Source organism: Pan paniscus, chromosome 13, assembly GCF_029289425.2.
Source record: "Pan paniscus chromosome 13, NHGRI_mPanPan1-v2.0_pri, whole genome shotgun sequence".
In the NCBI taxonomy this organism is placed as follows: domain Eukaryota; kingdom Metazoa; phylum Chordata; class Mammalia; order Primates; family Hominidae; genus Pan; species Pan paniscus.
In genome coordinates, this window is record NC_073262.2 from 102,061,969 (window position 1) to 102,079,650 (window position 17,682).

A 17,682-nucleotide genomic window follows, 5' to 3' on the forward strand; every position below is an offset into this window, starting at 1 on the left:
CAAATAAAAAACTGAAAAGTAAAGTTGTTATAGCAAAAAAAAAAAAAAAGGCTTTCTCCCTCACAAAAAGAAAATCCTACTGTCTATGTTTAGAGTTCAAACAGCAAAACATTTACGGATACTTAATAGAGGTGTAGAAAGCAATACTGCGCAATGAATGCAGATTTCACAAAGCCAAGCTTAAGCAGACAGGCAACTACCACCACCATTTCTCAGCCATTAAAAGCCACTCTCATTCTTATATTCAACAAATGCATCCATCAAGACGCAATAACAACCAAGCTGGTGAAAGGGCTAACGCTGAAAGGAGAAAGAGAAAAAAAAGCAGGAGGGAGAAAGAGCAAGAAAGTCAAAATCATAGTGTGTATTCTCCAGTCCCCTTAGGGGATCTGACTGAGATCTCTGGTTTGCAATACATAGGATATTATTATTGTGACTCAGATCAAGTTAATAAAACCCAGCCTACAGACCAGGGAAACCAGGGTCTGATGGAATACTTCCCAGACAAAATATTTTAAGTATATATGTAGTGCCTGTGTAATTTATAGAAATTAATCAGAAAAACAGAACAGAGAAAACTAGCATTTTTTTCACTTTATGGTTCTAATACATCCTCTTTATAATTTATATAATTTCCAAAATAAAATATTGAAATAAATATTTTAAAAATGAAAGAGACTATTTAAGTCTCTGCATATAAATCTCTTGGAAACCTTATGTTCATCCTGAATATGTTTATCCAAAGGCTATCACCCAGCCAAAGAAAGAGTTATTCCACTTTTTACTGCCTTTGAGAAGTGTTATCAAAGCCTAAAGTGATTTGTCTCCTGGACAAAAAAGTGAGAAATCTTTTACCCTAAATAAAATGTAAGAGTCTACCTTCCTCAAAGCAAAAACCCTGGAAGACTACTGCAGCATTTTAAATTGGGAGTAATTCCAAGTATTAACACCTTAATCTCAAAAAGATTTCATTTTCCCTAGAGTCCTTGGTTCATAAATTATTTAAGGATAAAATATTAATAATTTCTGAGCCACAAAATAAAGGTATTGGTGTTGTCCCCCTCCCCCTAGAAAGCCAGTTTCAAAACAGTTCTATTCTGACAAGCCCAATACAAAATAACAGAAACACAAGTCAAACATTATTTCAAACTCCATATTGAAGGAGGAAAGAATTTCATCTGGGGTTAACTTAATAGTATACGTTTAAAGTTTGTGGGTGAACTCCAGTATCGCCCAAGAGGTAAGAGCTACTATTTTATCTTGGCACCATCACGCTACATCTAGATGGAGATGATAGAAGAAACTATACATGACAGTTTCTATGAATATAAGTTCATTTATTTTGTTAACACAAATAGGATCGACAAACAGCTATGTTTTCAAAGAGCAAGCCTGTGTTTATTCTATATATGAGAGGCTGGCGGCGAGAAAGATGGCTTTACTGAGTCATTCTAGCAAAGGAAGAAGAGAGCTGCATCTCAGAAGCCTGCCTTGGTTAAAAAGAACTGTCTCCCACAAACTCACTTTCAAGCTATACATCAATCTTCAATATAATTATGTTTGACAGAATATAAGCTCTTGGCAGTTAACTTGTTTACAATAAATGCTTAGTTTGGGTACATGGACTGTATTTCAGTCCTACAAATATCAAACACAAACCTACAACAGTCCCATTATGGAGCTGAGAATTATTTTGCTATAAATCTTTTTATTGGGGGGCCAAGGGAATTACTTTGCAGCTTGTTTCCCACTAACCACTTGGAACAGTGTGAAAAAAGAGGTACATTTATGCTCCAACCCTGCGCTAATTGGAATCCTATACATTTCCACAGGAGAATGTTCAGTATCAATCCTGAACATGCAGGTCAGTCCCCAGTTCTGCCATGGCGGCAAAAAATACACATGAAACAAAATGGTTCTTACTAAAGTCACGGCATTTTCCTACAGTTCTTTTCCTCCTCAAAGTTTCTTGGGAACTAATGACCATTTGTAACAGTGTTGGCAGACTTTCAATGGTAAGCCCCAGTTTTGGGGGAGTTTATAAGTTAGCTGTAAAAACGTGCTTAAGGCTCAAACTTGCCATATGAAAGAGGCTGTAAATAGAGGTAGTTTTGCTGCATATTACCTAGAGATTCATTTGAGAAGGAAAAAAGTCAGGATCACCCTATTTACCCTTGTAAAGTGACTTTACCTGGTTATTAAAGGTGTAATAACTTCCTATTCAGGGAACAATTTGCTCTTCTTATACTCCGTCGATACTAAAGGGTTTGGGGTGTTCTAATACCACATTTCCCAAATCTAAAGGGCAACATCTTGTCCTGAACTCTAGGAATGCTTCTCTCCTGACAGGCACCTTCACTCTGAATACCTTCTGGTTTTCGGATGAAGACAATTTATCATTGCAAGGTTTCTTTAGTGCTTTCTAATTTCCCACTTAACATGTAATTAGATTCCTATAATAACTCAACTTTAACATAGTATTAATACATCAAAAAGATCATATTAAGGATCGCAGTTTATTTTCCAAAATAAACAATACTGAAAAATTCAGTCACGTAATGACTTAATATTAAGATTCCAATTTCTTCCTTTCTAGTCAATGTTACAATTACAGGTGACAAAAAACTTAAAACACGTTTGTCTCTCAGCTTCTAATAAAGAAGAATAGCAACTGATTTATAAGTTTCAACTGTCATGCAAAATGGTTTTATTAAAAAATTTTACCACAGGGTTTTCTTGTATACAGGGGAGACAGACAGAAAAGAAAAATATTTTCACTACATTATCAGCCTCACAGAACTTCCTTGTTAATACCAAAGCACTAGTTTGCAATGTGAACTAATGGAAAATTGTTAAATTCACCTAAAATAACTACTCCTTTTTTTAAACTAAAGAAACCCTTTTAAAACCTTGACTATTTAATTGCTGTTTACTTGGGGAAGAGGGACATGGAGAAGGTGATCGTATGAAAAAAAAACCAAAACACTTTCTTTTAATTGTACAACAAAAATTCCCTCCAAGGCAAAAAGACATTATGCCAAGTTCCACCCAGAATTAATGTTTAGGTTTAAATTATAAAGTCCAGAAGAAACGGAACCACTAATAGACCCTTAAAGCTCATGGCCTTCATCAACACTGTTAGGTTACGCAAATGTTAAAACTGAAAACCCTTTGCTGACAAAAGCATTTTAATGAAGGCACTATTAACTAGACTCTATGGATTAAATAACTTTTTTAAAAAAGCTTTTTTGGGGCTGTTTGATATACATCCCACTCTAAAAGGGATGATAAATGCTCGGGAGAGTTCTGAAATTATGAGACCTCCACCAGGAGGATGTACTGCCTATCTTGTTTCTTTCATTTTGTCACCTCAGGAAGGTTTTTAAATATTAAATCCAAGAAACTCAGCGACAGATGAAAGAAATATTCCCCCCTAAGTCTGTCAACTGAGTAAAACCTGGAGCTCTGACTACTCTGATGGCCGACATTATCTGCAGTTTTAGTATCCCCACCACACACGGGGGTAACCCGAGTTATCCCCACCTCAGGTATCCCTACCCTAAGCCAAGGTTCCCGGGTGAACTCCACCGTCACCACCTAGGTTTCTTCAGGAGCTCACAGTTTCTATTAATAGAGTAACAAATACAGTCCAGAGTGAGGCGAAACGAGCCCCAGGCAGCCCCTGCTGCCTGGCGGTTCATTCGGAGTTGCTGAAAGCATAGCTCTGTGGAATGAGAGCCAGAGTCTCAGCAATGTTAAGGACATCGATTTCGTAATTCAGAGGATTGCAGGTCGAAGCAAGAGCCTCTGCATTTCAGGTGACAGTCAGGTGAGTACACCTCAGGTGATGTGCCCACAGAGCAACTCAGGTTACCCCGGTGTGTGCTGAGAAGAAATGAGGGTGCTCATTATTCAGCCTCAACTCTCTCCCCTTCAGCCTAGTTTGGACTTTGGGAAGAGGAAGAACAGCAGGCCTAGGAACCCCATCTAACCCTTACTTGGCTGGGCTTTGTAACAAGAGGAACATTCATTACTTCTGACTTCCATTTACAGAGACAAAAAAAAAGGAGGGGGAGACAGTAGTTCCACCTCAGGTAGAATTTAAGAAAATGGGATTTTCCTGGTCAAACTGTGTATGAAGACAAAGTCAATGGTCATTTGTAATGTCTCCTGGGCAACCACTTCCCATGGGCTCCTCTTTGAACTTCCCAGGGAAGAATGAGAGCCAAATGGTCTCTCCCTAAAACAGATTTTAGCTAATAAACACAACAAAGTATGCGAAAAGCACTTCAGTTTTTCTGCATCTTCTCCAAGACTAAAAATTTGTACATTGTGTGACAGGTCCACCTCATTTTTCTTAATGATGTTTTTATTATTCTTTCACTCAATTAAAGCAGAAATGGATATTGCATCTTCTGACTGTATAATTGTTATTGTAATCTGTTTTCGATCACTGCTTGGGAAATGGGTCCAAAACAACATAAACTCTCCACTGCCTCAGAAGACAAGTCATTTTCTTTTACTATGACAAAGAGACATTTATCATGCTGCTCTGTTAGCATCTTTGGATTATGACAAAAGAAAGTTCTTGTTCTGTTAACCCCCAAAAAATAATATTTCAAAAATGCTATTGCTATTTCAAGTGTTTTGATATGAATGCATCTTGTCAGTAAGCTATTAAATATATCAATTTTGCCTTTCCTTATATGTAATAATAATTGAAACAAATGCAATAAAAGTACTCAATTTTAATATAGGACATAATTGGGAAATCTAAAAATACAGTTATTTTTACTTTATGCCTTTGGTCCTTTGGTCCTTTCCCAGGAGTCTTGGGCATGGCATCCGATCAAATTTGCTCTCTTTGCAAAGAAAATATTTTCTTGTGTTAAAAAAAAATCAATCACAATCAGTTATGAAAGAACTGATACACTTGCTTTCCAGCCAAATGCAAAACCAAGTAAAAAGTATTTTTTAAAGAAAGAAAAAGATATATGTGGTTAACGTGATGAAATTCACGCTGTTTCTACGACAAACCCCTGCAAATCACCTCTGTCAGATCTTAGCACTTTGGAAAACATTTGCTCTAACTAGAGTTTCTTATTTTATATATTATATACATAGATATCTGTGTAAGTCTTCAGTCAAATAAACAAAAGAAAGACACTGAGCTGCTGTGCACATTTCAGTAACTGTGCAACCATCAGTGGGCACCAGTTACCCTGGTTTGAAATGGATCCCTTTTGATAAATAGTAGCTTGCAGTGCCTCCCCTTAATTTTTTGATCTTTGTTGTTATTTTACAGTTTAATAACCAACTGTACTATGATAGAACTCCATTCCAATGATACGGCTACTAGGTAAGAGCAGAACTGAATATGCCCACACACTATTAGTGAGTAACAGTACCAGGAGCAACTAAAATTGAAATATATTTCCCCAGAAGGTTTTCCTGTCCTATGTGTCATAATCATTAATAAAGAATATGCTTACTATAAAACTGACATAGTTTGCTGATAACTTTATTGCAAGTTTCAAATTCTTAAAATTTCTATTCATGCTTTTATCTGCATTTTAGGCATTTGTCAAACTAATAACCATAACATCCACTTGTTTAAGTTAAAGGACATCAATTAAAAAGGGGAAAAAAATGCATGCCATAAACTCTATTGTCATAATTATATATCTAAAGCACACTTGTTCCATATTATGTCTTTTTATCTACTTTTTTAAAAATCTGAAATAAGTAAAACTTTTTAATTGAGCAGCAAAAGATACAGAAGTTGTAGAATGCAATTTCTGATGTAGCCTTTCAGTGCCACTTAATTATACTGATTTTACCACAATTCTTAAATCACTTGCTACTAAAAAGCAAAATAATTCTGTTAATTGAAACAAATATATATAGCTAGAGTTCCATAATTTTGAAAACTCCACCATGGAACATTTTTACAAAAACACTGTAGCATGTTATGCTTACAGGGCTTGTTTCTACATAAAAGAAGAAAAATAATGTTTGGTTAATTGCTAACAATAAAGAGCAACGGAAAATAGCATACTATAGTGACTACAACTGTGCTTTTTTCAAACTCTGCAAGTCCTCAACTGGTTTTTGTTTTAGTCATACCTCAGTTCCACTCAGGGCATCTACTTTGACTTTGAAATATTTATCACATTACATTTAAGTAGTAGGATGATGAATCTTTTGTATATAAAAATCCATTTTCACCACAGACATTTTCAAAACCTCTATTGCATTTTAAAATAACAGGAATTCACAGCTCTCCTTACTGGCACCCTAAATTAATGCTGGAGAGCAGTGTTGATTGGAAGTGAAAAAAGACCATACAATCAAAGTCAGTAGAGGCAAATCATTCATTTAAAAATTGCTACAAAGAAAAGAATAGAAACTAAAAGGCAAACTCTTTTCTTCATTTTTTTGAGTTAAGCATAAAGGTCTCCTACTCGAAACCATTTTAGGTTATTTCTCTGTTTTTTCCAAAAAATAATGAGTTAAAATGTATGGGTTAGATCCAACATTTCACTGCTGTTCTTATTCTTGGGGAGTGGGGGAGACGGGGAACTTGCTGCCAAAGCTTCTGAAAAGAGAGTTTGGGCTGCTAATTTTCCGTTCACAAAATCTAAATTCCCCTTATGCATTCTCACACAACTCATGAAATAATATGAAACAGTATTATATCACTGCAAATTGAGACATTTTTATCAAAATAAAGAGTGATGGTGCCAACATTTCATTTGTCATTTCCCACTTGTCACTTTTCACTGACAAACTGTTACACATACAACTTTTGTCAAATGCTCCATCTTTAAATATGTTCCAAAATGCCATTGTATCTCAGTATTCATGTAAGGAAGATAGTAAAAATTACTATGTTACCATATATTAGTTATATAGGTTTTTTAAAAGCCTACTGATTAAACAATATAAAGAATTCTTTATTAATTTACATGCTATATAGGATAAAGTTTGGCTTTCTGAAATAAAACAATGTACATATTTTACACACCTAATGTGGGTTCTTAGTCATAAGAAACATTTTAATGGTGAGAAATTTTATTCCAACAGAAACCTAAAAAGCTTTAAAAGATAAGTATAACCCAAGAAAATAATACTATTTGGAATTCATCTAGCCCTGTAAATTTAACATGTCTTTTTAAATATATACATATATGCTGATTCTATAATAAATACTTTTTAAAAAGAAAGAAAAATAGGGGTTTTAAATTATAACCATCAAACTTCACTGCTTACTACTTTGTCAGATATACCAAATAATTACTGTAGTCTTGCCTGGAATAAAACTGATTTCCATATACTTAAAATGACTCAAATTCATATTCTTAGCTATCTAATAGATGATGATTAGTCTGTTTTCCCTTCTCTACAGAGATAGATTGGTTAAAACAAAATTCAAGAAAGAAAAGAAGAATTCAAACAGGATATCTCATATGTACAGACTTTGCTGGTTACAACCCTCTGGGAAAGGATGATATTGCTTATTTTCTGCAGGGGTTAAAAAACAGATGCCTTAAGGGACATCTATGTAGTTCCAACACGCACGCACACACACACACACACACACACACACACACTGCACTACAGATGATCTTGAGTATACAACGGTCAGTGGGTTTCTGCTGATGGAACATAAGGCTTCCAAAATTACTTGAAACATCAAATTATGCTCAGGACTTTGAGGGGCGGATACCCTATGTTCTGTTTAATGTGTATGTTCCACTGCATATATTTTTTTAACCAAGTATATCTTTATTTTAATAACAGGCCAAGAACTAAAAACACTTTAGAGAAGGGTTATTTTTCTACCTCAGCAAAACTACAGAGGACAGGCTAGATTGTTGGATGACCCCAAAGCCTAAGTTCATTCTATTTAAAAGATCTTAAAACCTTAAAAAAAAAAAAAAAAAAAGTGAGGAGGGGGAAATACAATCTTTTCTCTTTTGAAGTAATGTGTACTTCCTACAAATATTATGATATTCATCCTTGGAAATGGAGTTTTCTCCATTTTGCCCATGTTAACAATATATTTCTAAGTATTTTATAATCTCAATATATACCTATCTATACTTTCATATCTGCATTCCTTTCAAAAAGTTAAATGTCTCTGTACTGTTGCTGATATGGTGACTACACCTGACCCGAACTGCATTTCTTTTCATCTAAAAGGAAGTGTTCCACATGTAGACAATTAAACTAACTGTTGTTGTAGACAATGTTCAGCTTTAAATGAGGCCCTGACTAACAATCTTGATCACATTTGCTTCCCTATTTGAATACATCAGTGTGTACTGCATAATGATTTTTTTCCCCTTGCAACAAGACAGTTATGTTCTTGAAAGGGCTGCCTGGTAGCACGAATAGGTGTACTTCAGGTAGACTAGTTATAAGATAACTTTAACAGACAGTATGCCAACAAAATTAAATTGTTACTTATAAAACATGAATTATTTTTCAGAAATAAGCAAGTTTTTTTAATAAAAAAAGCAAATCTCTCTAAAAGATATTTTCAATGTTTAAATATTTTTCCCTAAAAGGTAGAACATTTAACACCAAAAAATCATAAAAATTCATAGGAAAATGAAAAATATCAAAAAGATTTCTGATGTTTAATGTCTCCTATCAGCAAATACACCATCTGGTATATTCAAGCGCTGTTCATTCAGTTTAAATAAAGCTGTCTGAAAGTTCTTCTTTAAGCCAAACATTAAAAAATGAAAATGCTTGTGTTAACAATGAATGAAGCACAATAATTTATTGCTATTAAAGCACAACTGGCCAGCACCTTTCAGCAGTCCAGGAGAAAAGCAGAATGCCTTGCTTCCTCTGGAAACTTGATTGGCATCACTTTCATTTTATGCTGTAAGTTGCGTGGCTGAAGCATTCCATACAGCAGAACATTTTAGGTACTTATGCTAATAGTGGTAAAAAGGATCATCTGATTCTTATTTTCATCATCCTTAATAATCCCTTCTTTTCCTAAATCTTCAAATAGATCTGTAAGTTTTAATCAACAATTTCACAAATATAAATTTCCCCACCATTAATCATCCTTTTTCAAAATCCTTATGGAGTGAATTACTAGCTGAGAGGGGACGCCAATTCTAGTAAGTGAATGTTACCCAGCAGGGATATAAAGCTGTCAACACCATGGTGCTCTTGCTAGCTCTAAACTCTCTCCTAGCCTTCATATGTTTTTTAAAGAGATATTAGCCTTTTTTTTTCCTAAGGACCGTCTGTAAAAGCTGACTGACATACACATCTGAGCACTTACATTTTATTACATACATGCTTTAAAACACACTGCTCAGATAAGAGTAAAAACATCCCAGAAAGTGTTGGAAAGACAAAGCAAAACATCTAGTTTCTAACAGAGTCTTCTAAAGCTAACCACATAGTAAACAATCCACTTTTAAGTCCCCTGTTAAAACACAACCTTAAAGACAGTGACAGTGTATCTACCCTCTCTTCTATTTAAATTGAGACACTAAAGTAATGCCCCTTCTTTTATGAATACTTAGTTCTCATCAAAAAACACAGTAAATTCCCTCTACCTAAATAAGTAGAGTAACAGCAGAATTTATTATTGCAACCAATGCATTCAGAAGTATATTTAAACTATATTTACCTCACTGCTTATCAAAAACAGTAAGATAACTTGCTATTTGATTTGACGACCAATTAACTTGATCTCCCTTATTTTTAAAAGAACAGCTTTTAAGAAAGAGGAACACTAAAGATTAACAAATATGTACTCCCAAATTTTTGGCTCCACTTTTAAGACAAATTTTATTGTATCCATCTTTACACTATTGAAAAGACTGCAATATATCTGAAAACGGTAATAAATGATACAGAGCTATAAATACTTGTGTAGTTATCTATGCTTATTATATTGCTTTATAAAGAAAATTTAAACAAAAGAACATAGAATGGTAGAAATATAATCTACTTTATATTTACTCTATGTTCAAAAAAATCCTTTAATTATAAAAAAACTAACTAGAAATGTATTTTAAACATTTTTTAAAATTTAGAATGTGCATTTTTCAAAAGGCCTGGCTTTGCTCCAAACTGTATACATGGTTAACAGTTACAAAGAAACTATTAACATCTTAACATACATTTGGAAATTATATAAACTTAAACTCATAATTTTGTTAACATTCAATTAGAAACCTTTGTACTATCAAAATCTTATCTTCTAAGTTGTTATATTCTAAAGTTGTCTAAATCTCTTTACACACTATTATGCTTCCTTTTTAAAAAAAATTTAAATTCCACTAAACAATTTTAACCAGTTTACTATCATGTATTATAAACGATATGTATTGAGACAAAATAATGTCATCTTTATTTTCAATTTGGGAAGCAGCTAATAAGACCTCTGCTATTACTAAATTAAGTTAATTAAGAGAAAGTGTCTAAGGCAGCTGGTTGAAACAAATCTATTATTCTTCACCAAGATAATAATTTTAGTTTATATTAAACATATAAGGGCTCAAATGTGAACTATAGTCTCAGAAAATTTGAAAACCAACCACTATTTAACACTAAAGTTATCCCTGGTCAACAGAACAAGGCACTTTCTTTCATAGTTCAACATGATATAGAGGAGGGGAAAAAACTTGTTTTAGGGAAGCACGTTGTTAACAATTACATTCTAAAATGTTTACAGCTCCTTTCAATTTAGTGAATTTTATTAGATCTTCAGAAAGATACCAAAATTTTAAGTCCAAGCCTTTTCTGTCCACAAAGGCCACTTTGGAACACACTGTCTCCAAGGAGTTTCAGAACTTTTTCAAACATTTTCAGCACTTAGCATATCTCATAATTGGTACCATCATACTCTATGAATTTTTATTTCTTATATGCATATACTAACTGATTATGCCAAAAGTCTGACATTATTTGCTCCAGTATCAGGACAACAAATTAATAAACCTCTCTTTTAAAAAGTGGGTCACAGAACTGTTTTCTTTTGCTTCAATAAAGTATATTTTCAAGTCCCAAAAAGGGGAGATAAACAAGCCAGAATCCATCACCAAACTTTTTAACTTACAACATTGAAAGGATGAATACTTCTCAAGTGAGACGATTAATGTGAAAGACTGAGACAAACCATCCTGAGTATTTACCATGAAGAAATAGAAATAGCAAAATAAGTAAAAAGAAAAAAATACGATTTTATAAAACGTATGTGTTCAACTCTTTAAGGAGGAATGAACATTTTTAGATGTAAGTAACTATTTTGAAATACACACAATAGACACTTACAACAAGGGGGTGGGAGCTTATCATTAAGGTTTGCCAAGGTTTTATATCATTTAAGACAAGTTAATATATTGAATATTAAATGGGCTACTGTTGAAATTATTAGAGAAAAAACGTTAGAGGCAAAAAAAATTAAACTAGTGATTTATCCCAAACACACAGAAAACCTGCATGCCATGTGGAATTGTGGATTTTACATGTAAAAGACAACTAAGCAAATGGCATACAAACTCCAAAATATTTCAATGTTTAAATTTCTCCCATATCTTTATTTTGTATGATTGCTTTTCCTGACAACTTTAAAAGAAAGTAGTTGCTTAAGTAGTAAAAACTACAAAATATTTTCTTTAAATAAAATTATTAATAAATTCTTTGGAGGGGAAACTACATCTAGTTGATAAGGCTACTTTGCTATTTTTATCTGTTCTCCTATAATTCATAATAAAGTTACGAATGCATATGACTAAACTTTATAGACAACAGCAGCATTTAAGCTTCTAAGGGCCTGATGGATTCATGGTGATTCTTTATTTCCCACATTTCACGTGGCAGGAAATATTCCCAGTTGTCATTCATCTGTCTTGAAGCACTGTCCTCACTACAAAGTAACATCAACTCTCCTTGTTCCTGTACTCGCCTGAGCATTAATGACTATTTTATTCCCTAAAAGCGAACGCACGTGAACTTCATCCCTACAACAGACACTCCGAGGCAAGGCAAAAGAGTTAAATCACTAAAAAGCTCTCTAGGAAAATCTAGAAACAGTTAGCTGGCTGTGACATAAACCTGCCAACACCTCAGCACACAGTGGCAAAATGCCCAAAAAATGCCACCCTCTGGGTAAAACCACTTTCTTGTTTTAACTGGAGATGAAGCTACCAGTTGCAGATGAGAGGCGACGGGGGCATTATTTGGCAACCTGGAATTCACTTCCTGTAATCCTACACCGCGACAGCGCCTAATCAACCTGAACCCTGACACCCGGGCCATTATCACTGGGCCGCGGGCTGCGCGCCTCCCTGCTCCGGGCTGTTACCTCCCACGGCCTTGGCCACGGCGCCGTTGGGCCTCCCGCGGGCTCCCATGGGGCTGCCGTTCTGCTCCAGCCGGGCCACCTTCACCGGGGGAGGCCCCTTGACGTCCGGGCTGCCGCTCCGCCGGTCGGGGCTGTCCCGCAGACACGGGCTCTCGCTCCGCCGCTCCATGCTGCTCCGACTCGGAGACAAAGTTCCCACCGGCAGGTCGCAATAAAACGCACAGGGACCTAGGGAAGGGGTGGGGGGAGGAAGGGGGAGGGAGAAAAAAGAGGGAAAACCGCTCATACACGTGATAGACTTTCAGGCCAGTGGCAGAGCGCTGCACCACAGCCACACAAACTTCCTCCCACGCTGCCCGAGGGGCCCGAGCCGGGAAGCCGGTCCCAACCTTACACTGGGCGGCCCCCAGGAAGCCCAGCGCCTCGGTTCGACGACTCTGCCCAGTCGCAGCTCCCCAGAAGTCAGCCCTCGGGGTCGCGGCCGGGGTTGGCACCCAGGGGCGCCTAGAAGTGGTCCATTCATTGGGACGGGGTTGGCATAAACCGTTCCTGGGTGCTACAGCCTAGCCCGTCCCGGGGTCAGGGTTGCGGAATAAGTGAACTTCAGAAAAAGACGTTCCACCCACATGGGAAGGGAGTTGGGGGTGTGCGCAAGTCCATAACCGAATTAACCACCCGGTAAATGCGCTGTGAATGGCCAGGCAGGAGCCAAAGGCCGGGCGAAAGAACCCCTTGAATACCCGCTTTTTACCTATACGGAGCAAGTCCTAAGATAAGCACACACCTGCATAAAATCAACCCTAATTCCACATTAATAAGCATCCGAAAACACTTGGAGGTATTTATCAGAATAACCTCCATCACAAAGGCGGGCGCTACAATCGTTATTATTTTGGAGCGTTCTTATCTTCATCTGATCCCGCGTGCTTTTTTAAAGCTCTTCAATATAAAACACAAAAGCAAAAAGCATTTGAATTCTTAGTGCAAGAGCAGCCTTCATCCGCCCCAATTTTAACATCGCTCCAGAAAGTTTTCCTCTGGGTCACTAGGTTGGCAGTGCGCTCCCCACGGAAGCCGCAGGTCTCGACACCCCTGGATTGGGGGGGTGGGGGGGCGGGGAAGGAGGGGAAACACCTGATGAAACGGCGCTCGCGTTGTCACTGACACCCGCAAGAAGCAAGACCCCGGCACCGTACTGCGTGCGCGCTGGGAATCCTCGTGGGCGCTCTGGCCGCGCGAGCAGCGTCGGCGCCACGGGTCAAGGAGACAAGGTGGGGGTGGCAGGGGGAGGTGAAAGGAGGGATGCGAGATGAAGACACGGAGCAGGAGGGCTGAGGGCGAGGCTTCCGCCTGCATTCCCCGACTTCGCGGTCCGAGAGGCCGAGAGCGGCGGGGAGGGAACTTCGTTGGCCCTGGGCTTCCCCGAACTCCCGAGCGCGGCGCGGGAGCCCTCGCCCTGCGTACTTACTGCTCACGGTCTGTCTGAAACTTGGCTGACTGGGGCTCTGTCCATGGAGCAAAAGTAGAGAATCCAGGGTGGAAAGTTTCTGGTGCTTGGCTTTGCAGTGTTCTCCTAGTCTTCCTCTTTACTCCTTCCCCTTCCCTCTTCCCCAGGTCCTAATGTTTAAGGTCCTGGGTCAGGGTGTCTTCTTCTGGTGCGGAGATGGTTGTTATGATGATGATGGGGGGAGGGAGGAGGGGGAGGAGGAGGAGAGGGAAAGGACTCCTCCAAAGGGACACCCGAGCGAGCGGGGGAGGGGACGGCGGAGGAGGGGGGAAGAGAAGGAGGCTGAAAGAGCCTTTTCACACCTTCGGGAAGGAGACCCGTTCTGGAGAGAAAGGGCTGAGAACCCGGAGGCGGCGGCGGCGGCGAGCCGGGGCTGCCGGTTCGCAGGGCGGCTAGCTCGCGAGGAGGCGCGGCCAGAGCGGTGGGACCGGTGACACCAAGAGCCGAGAAGACGCAGGGACCCGGGACCGCGCGCGGGAGGAAACGCGGCGGCCGCCCAAGCTGTCACCTCCAGCCTCTCCCCTCTCGGCCGCCTCTGCCAGCAGCCAGAGCCGGACTCACTGACAAGCCGCAGAGAGAGACACACTGAGAGGGAGATGATTATTAGTTGCGTTGAGTCATCAGGCAAAGTGAGTCCTTTTGGGTTGTCCTCGGTTTCCGATTTCTCCCCCTCCCCCTTTCGGTCCCCAGATCTAGCGCCTTCAAAATAATAATTTGGGGTGGGGGTAGGGGAAGTCTCTGGATTATTTCGGGATGGGGGTGGGGGGGATGGATCTAAACCTAAACCCAAGCCAGACTGGTCCACCGCAAGAAAAGAGGGGAGTGGGGGGCGGGGAGGAGGGCTGGGGAGGTTGCGGGGGGAGGGGGGCCCCGCCTGGCAGGAAATTAAACATCAATCAATCAATCGCTGTGAGCACGGCGACCCAACGGCGGCGGGGCTGCGAAGGAGGCAGAGGGACAGGCGAGGGGCGGGTGGGAGGCAGGGAGGAGGGAAGAGGAAGGGGAGAGTCGGCGGTCGGAGCGGGGTGACGAGAACCTCGTGCACGAGGCGGCGAAGGACCGATGGCAGAGAACCGAGTGCGGCGCGAGGCGGTGGCCGCGGCCAGCGGGTGGGTGCGTCTGGGCGCAGGCGGGCACCGGGGCCCAGGGTCTGGTCCTCCTCCTTGTGGCGGGTCCAGGGCGCGGCCGCCTCGCCCAGCCCCTAGGCGCACTCGTCCCGGCGCGGAGGCGGCGGCGACAAGGCAGTCGCTGGGTGCCGCGTCTGCCGGCGGAGACGCAGACCGACGCGCAAGAGGCGACCGCGGCTGCCTCGGCTCCCAGCTCTGTTAACTGCGCGGAGTACTTTCGACTTTGGAGATAGGAGGGCGATCGCCTCCCCCACCCACCGCCTCCGCCCACCACCCACCGCCTCCGCCCCTCCGCGCAACTTTTCCCGGTGCCTGCGAGCTCCCCCTCCGCGCCGAGCCGAACGTCCCGGCCCGCCGCGCTTCGTGCCGCCGCGCGCGCAGGGAAGGCCGCTTCTCCTTCAAAGCTGGCACGGCCGCGAGTCCGGAACAATAGCCGGGGTGTCCCGAATGGCAGGAGCACGGCCACTGCCCGCCGGGCTGTGGGTGGCACAGGAATGGGGGTTGCGTGGTGGATGCAGAGCGGGGTGCATCCCTGGATGGCATCGCTGGAGCGCTCGCCGCTCCGGCGACATCGCGAGCGGCGCAAATCGGGCCGCCTGGAGCCCGTGACGCGGTGGCGGCGAGGGCGGTGGGGCTGCCTGTCCTCGGGCTACAGGACTGGGGCTCCTGGGGACCCCAAGCTGCTCGAGCCCAGGGCTGCTGGCGCCAACAGAGCTGTGCCCTGAGGACCCGGCCTCCCCGCCCGGGGGGAGGCCGCACAGGAGCGTCCCCAGCAGGTCCCGCGAAGGCGTAACAGAGCCACAAACTTTTGCCGACTCCCGCGGCCGCGGCCGCCGGCAGCCCGACTCCGGCCGCGGTGCTCATTTAAGGTGGCGCGGGCACTAGCCGAGCAGGCTGGCCTCTGGCCGCGCTTTTGTCCCTGCGATTCCGCTTGGGCGCGCTGCCTCCTTAAGGAAAAGCACGTGGGCAGGGGCCGCAGCCCCCGCGAGATACCCGGGGCGTCGGCGGACATTAGCCGCTAGGACCTTAGGCGAGAAAATGTGGACGCATCCCCGCCGGCCCTGAGGCCAGAGAATCCCCCTCAACTGGTTGCACCTCATGTCCCTCCCGCACACGTTGACTCTCCCTCCTAATCCCCAGGACCCCGAGGGCTCTCCCACATCTCCCGCAGCAAGAGCCACCGATCCCCCTTAAGAAGCGTTGACTGTACGGCGGCGCCAGAGGGCCAAACTAAGTTCGGTTTCGGGAAACGCTCTCGGGAGCAGTTCTGTAAATCCCGGCTGGGAGCAGAGACTGCGAAAAGCTGAGTCCGCCGATCGTGCCCGGGACAAGGCTGCCTTCCACTCGCCGCATCTACCTGGTAGGCGGCATGCGCACGGGCTTAGAGGCTTGAGAGCCTCTGGAAGAGAAAGGGTCCCAGGAAGGAAACCTGCCCCCGGCCTAAGTGTCGGCGCCCAGATCACCACGAACCCCGCACCTAGGCGCCGCCCACCAAGTTCCAAAGAAGTCCGAGGCGACCTGGGAGTCGGTCGGATCCCAGCCGAGAAAAGAAACAAGCAGGATAGCAATTCTTAGGGGAGCCACCCTGGGAGTTTTAGGCAGCGTTTGCCTTTCCCTGGTTTTCTTCATCAAGCCCCATCCTCCCCCCGCATACCACCCCCAGTCAAAAGAGTGGGAGAAAATGCACAGTTCGAAGTCGGTGAGAGCAAAAGTGGGTCTAGTAAATCAACCCGTGGTGGTAGCTAAAAGGTTTGGGGCTGCAAAGAAACAAACTGTAAGTTTTGAGCAACAAACTTTTTCTTCAATCTGTAATATGTCGAAATGGGAAGGGGGTGTTGCAAAAGCCAACTACCACTGTCAAACTTAGCCCGTTTACAACATGGGGAAAGGCGTATTTCTTACTAATATCTCAACAACGATAACAATGCTGTATCCTTCCTTACCTTGATGTTGAACTGCGAATCCTCCTCCGGATCAATGTCCAGGAACTTAGAAGAATTGGTGATATTAGGAGTTCAGTACTTCTGGAAAAAAATGCAAATGGTTTAGCCAGGATCTTTCCTGTCTGATTCGTCACTATTATTATATCTGATGATGCGAATGGTTGGAGCGATTCAATCCTAAGTCATTAATGAGCTATTTTATAAACACCACTGTCTGAAGATCTTCATTTACATTTTGCTAAGGATCACTTCGCTAACCTCACAGGCTTGTGTCAACAGCATGATTTGCAGGACTTCAGTTACACTCTTATAAACAACACGGCTGTATTGTTAATCGGTTAATATTTTATAAAGTGTAAATATTTTATTATGTTTTGAAGGGAACTATTGATTCTAAATTATTAAACCCCTGAGAAGGACTATTTAAATGAAATATACAATTAAGTACAATTAAATGTACATTGTGGTTAGTTTGTTTTCAGATTCTGCACCCTTTTAAATTCATTGCTTTTCTCTTTACTGGAGTTTCCTCTTGTCCATTTCTGATACTGAAAAAAATCTATCATGTTAGGAAAAAGCCTAAATTATTTAAAGTTGCATTAAACTTAGAGGAAAATGTCAGATACGATTAATTATGACCAGAAATGTATTTTGGATGTTTGTAGAGTTGTATTTCATATCACATTTTACAAATTTCTTCCGATTTAAAGGAGAGTTCTAGTAAGTTTTGTGATGTATGTCCGGTGTGGGTTTTTGTCC

The 17,682-nt window shown here is 41.6% G+C and overlaps 1 protein-coding gene across 6 annotated transcripts in view; it reads right to left on the minus strand.

The window, feature by feature from the left end:
* The window catches only part of SATB2 (SATB homeobox 2), a 195,915-nt gene that overhangs the window by 174,478 nt on the left and 3,755 nt on the right, over window positions 1-17,682 (minus strand). For 2 of the 6 annotated variants that reach the window (XM_003825320.6, XM_003825321.6), the window contains exons 2-3: window positions 16,924-17,004; window positions 12,347-12,574 (exon numbers count right to left, since the gene is read on the minus strand). In XM_003825320.6, the coding sequence (XP_003825368.1) occupies window positions 12,347-12,515 (169 nt within the window). In that variant the 5' untranslated portion in view covers window positions 12,516-12,574; window positions 16,924-17,004. Of the gene's footprint in view, window positions 1-12,346; window positions 12,575-12,735; window positions 12,755-13,130; window positions 13,269-14,155; window positions 14,269-15,280; window positions 15,412-16,923; window positions 17,005-17,682 lie in introns of those variants that run through there. The other 4 variants (XM_034954748.3, XM_034954749.3, XM_055108920.2 and 1 more) reach the window with 4 other exon arrangements.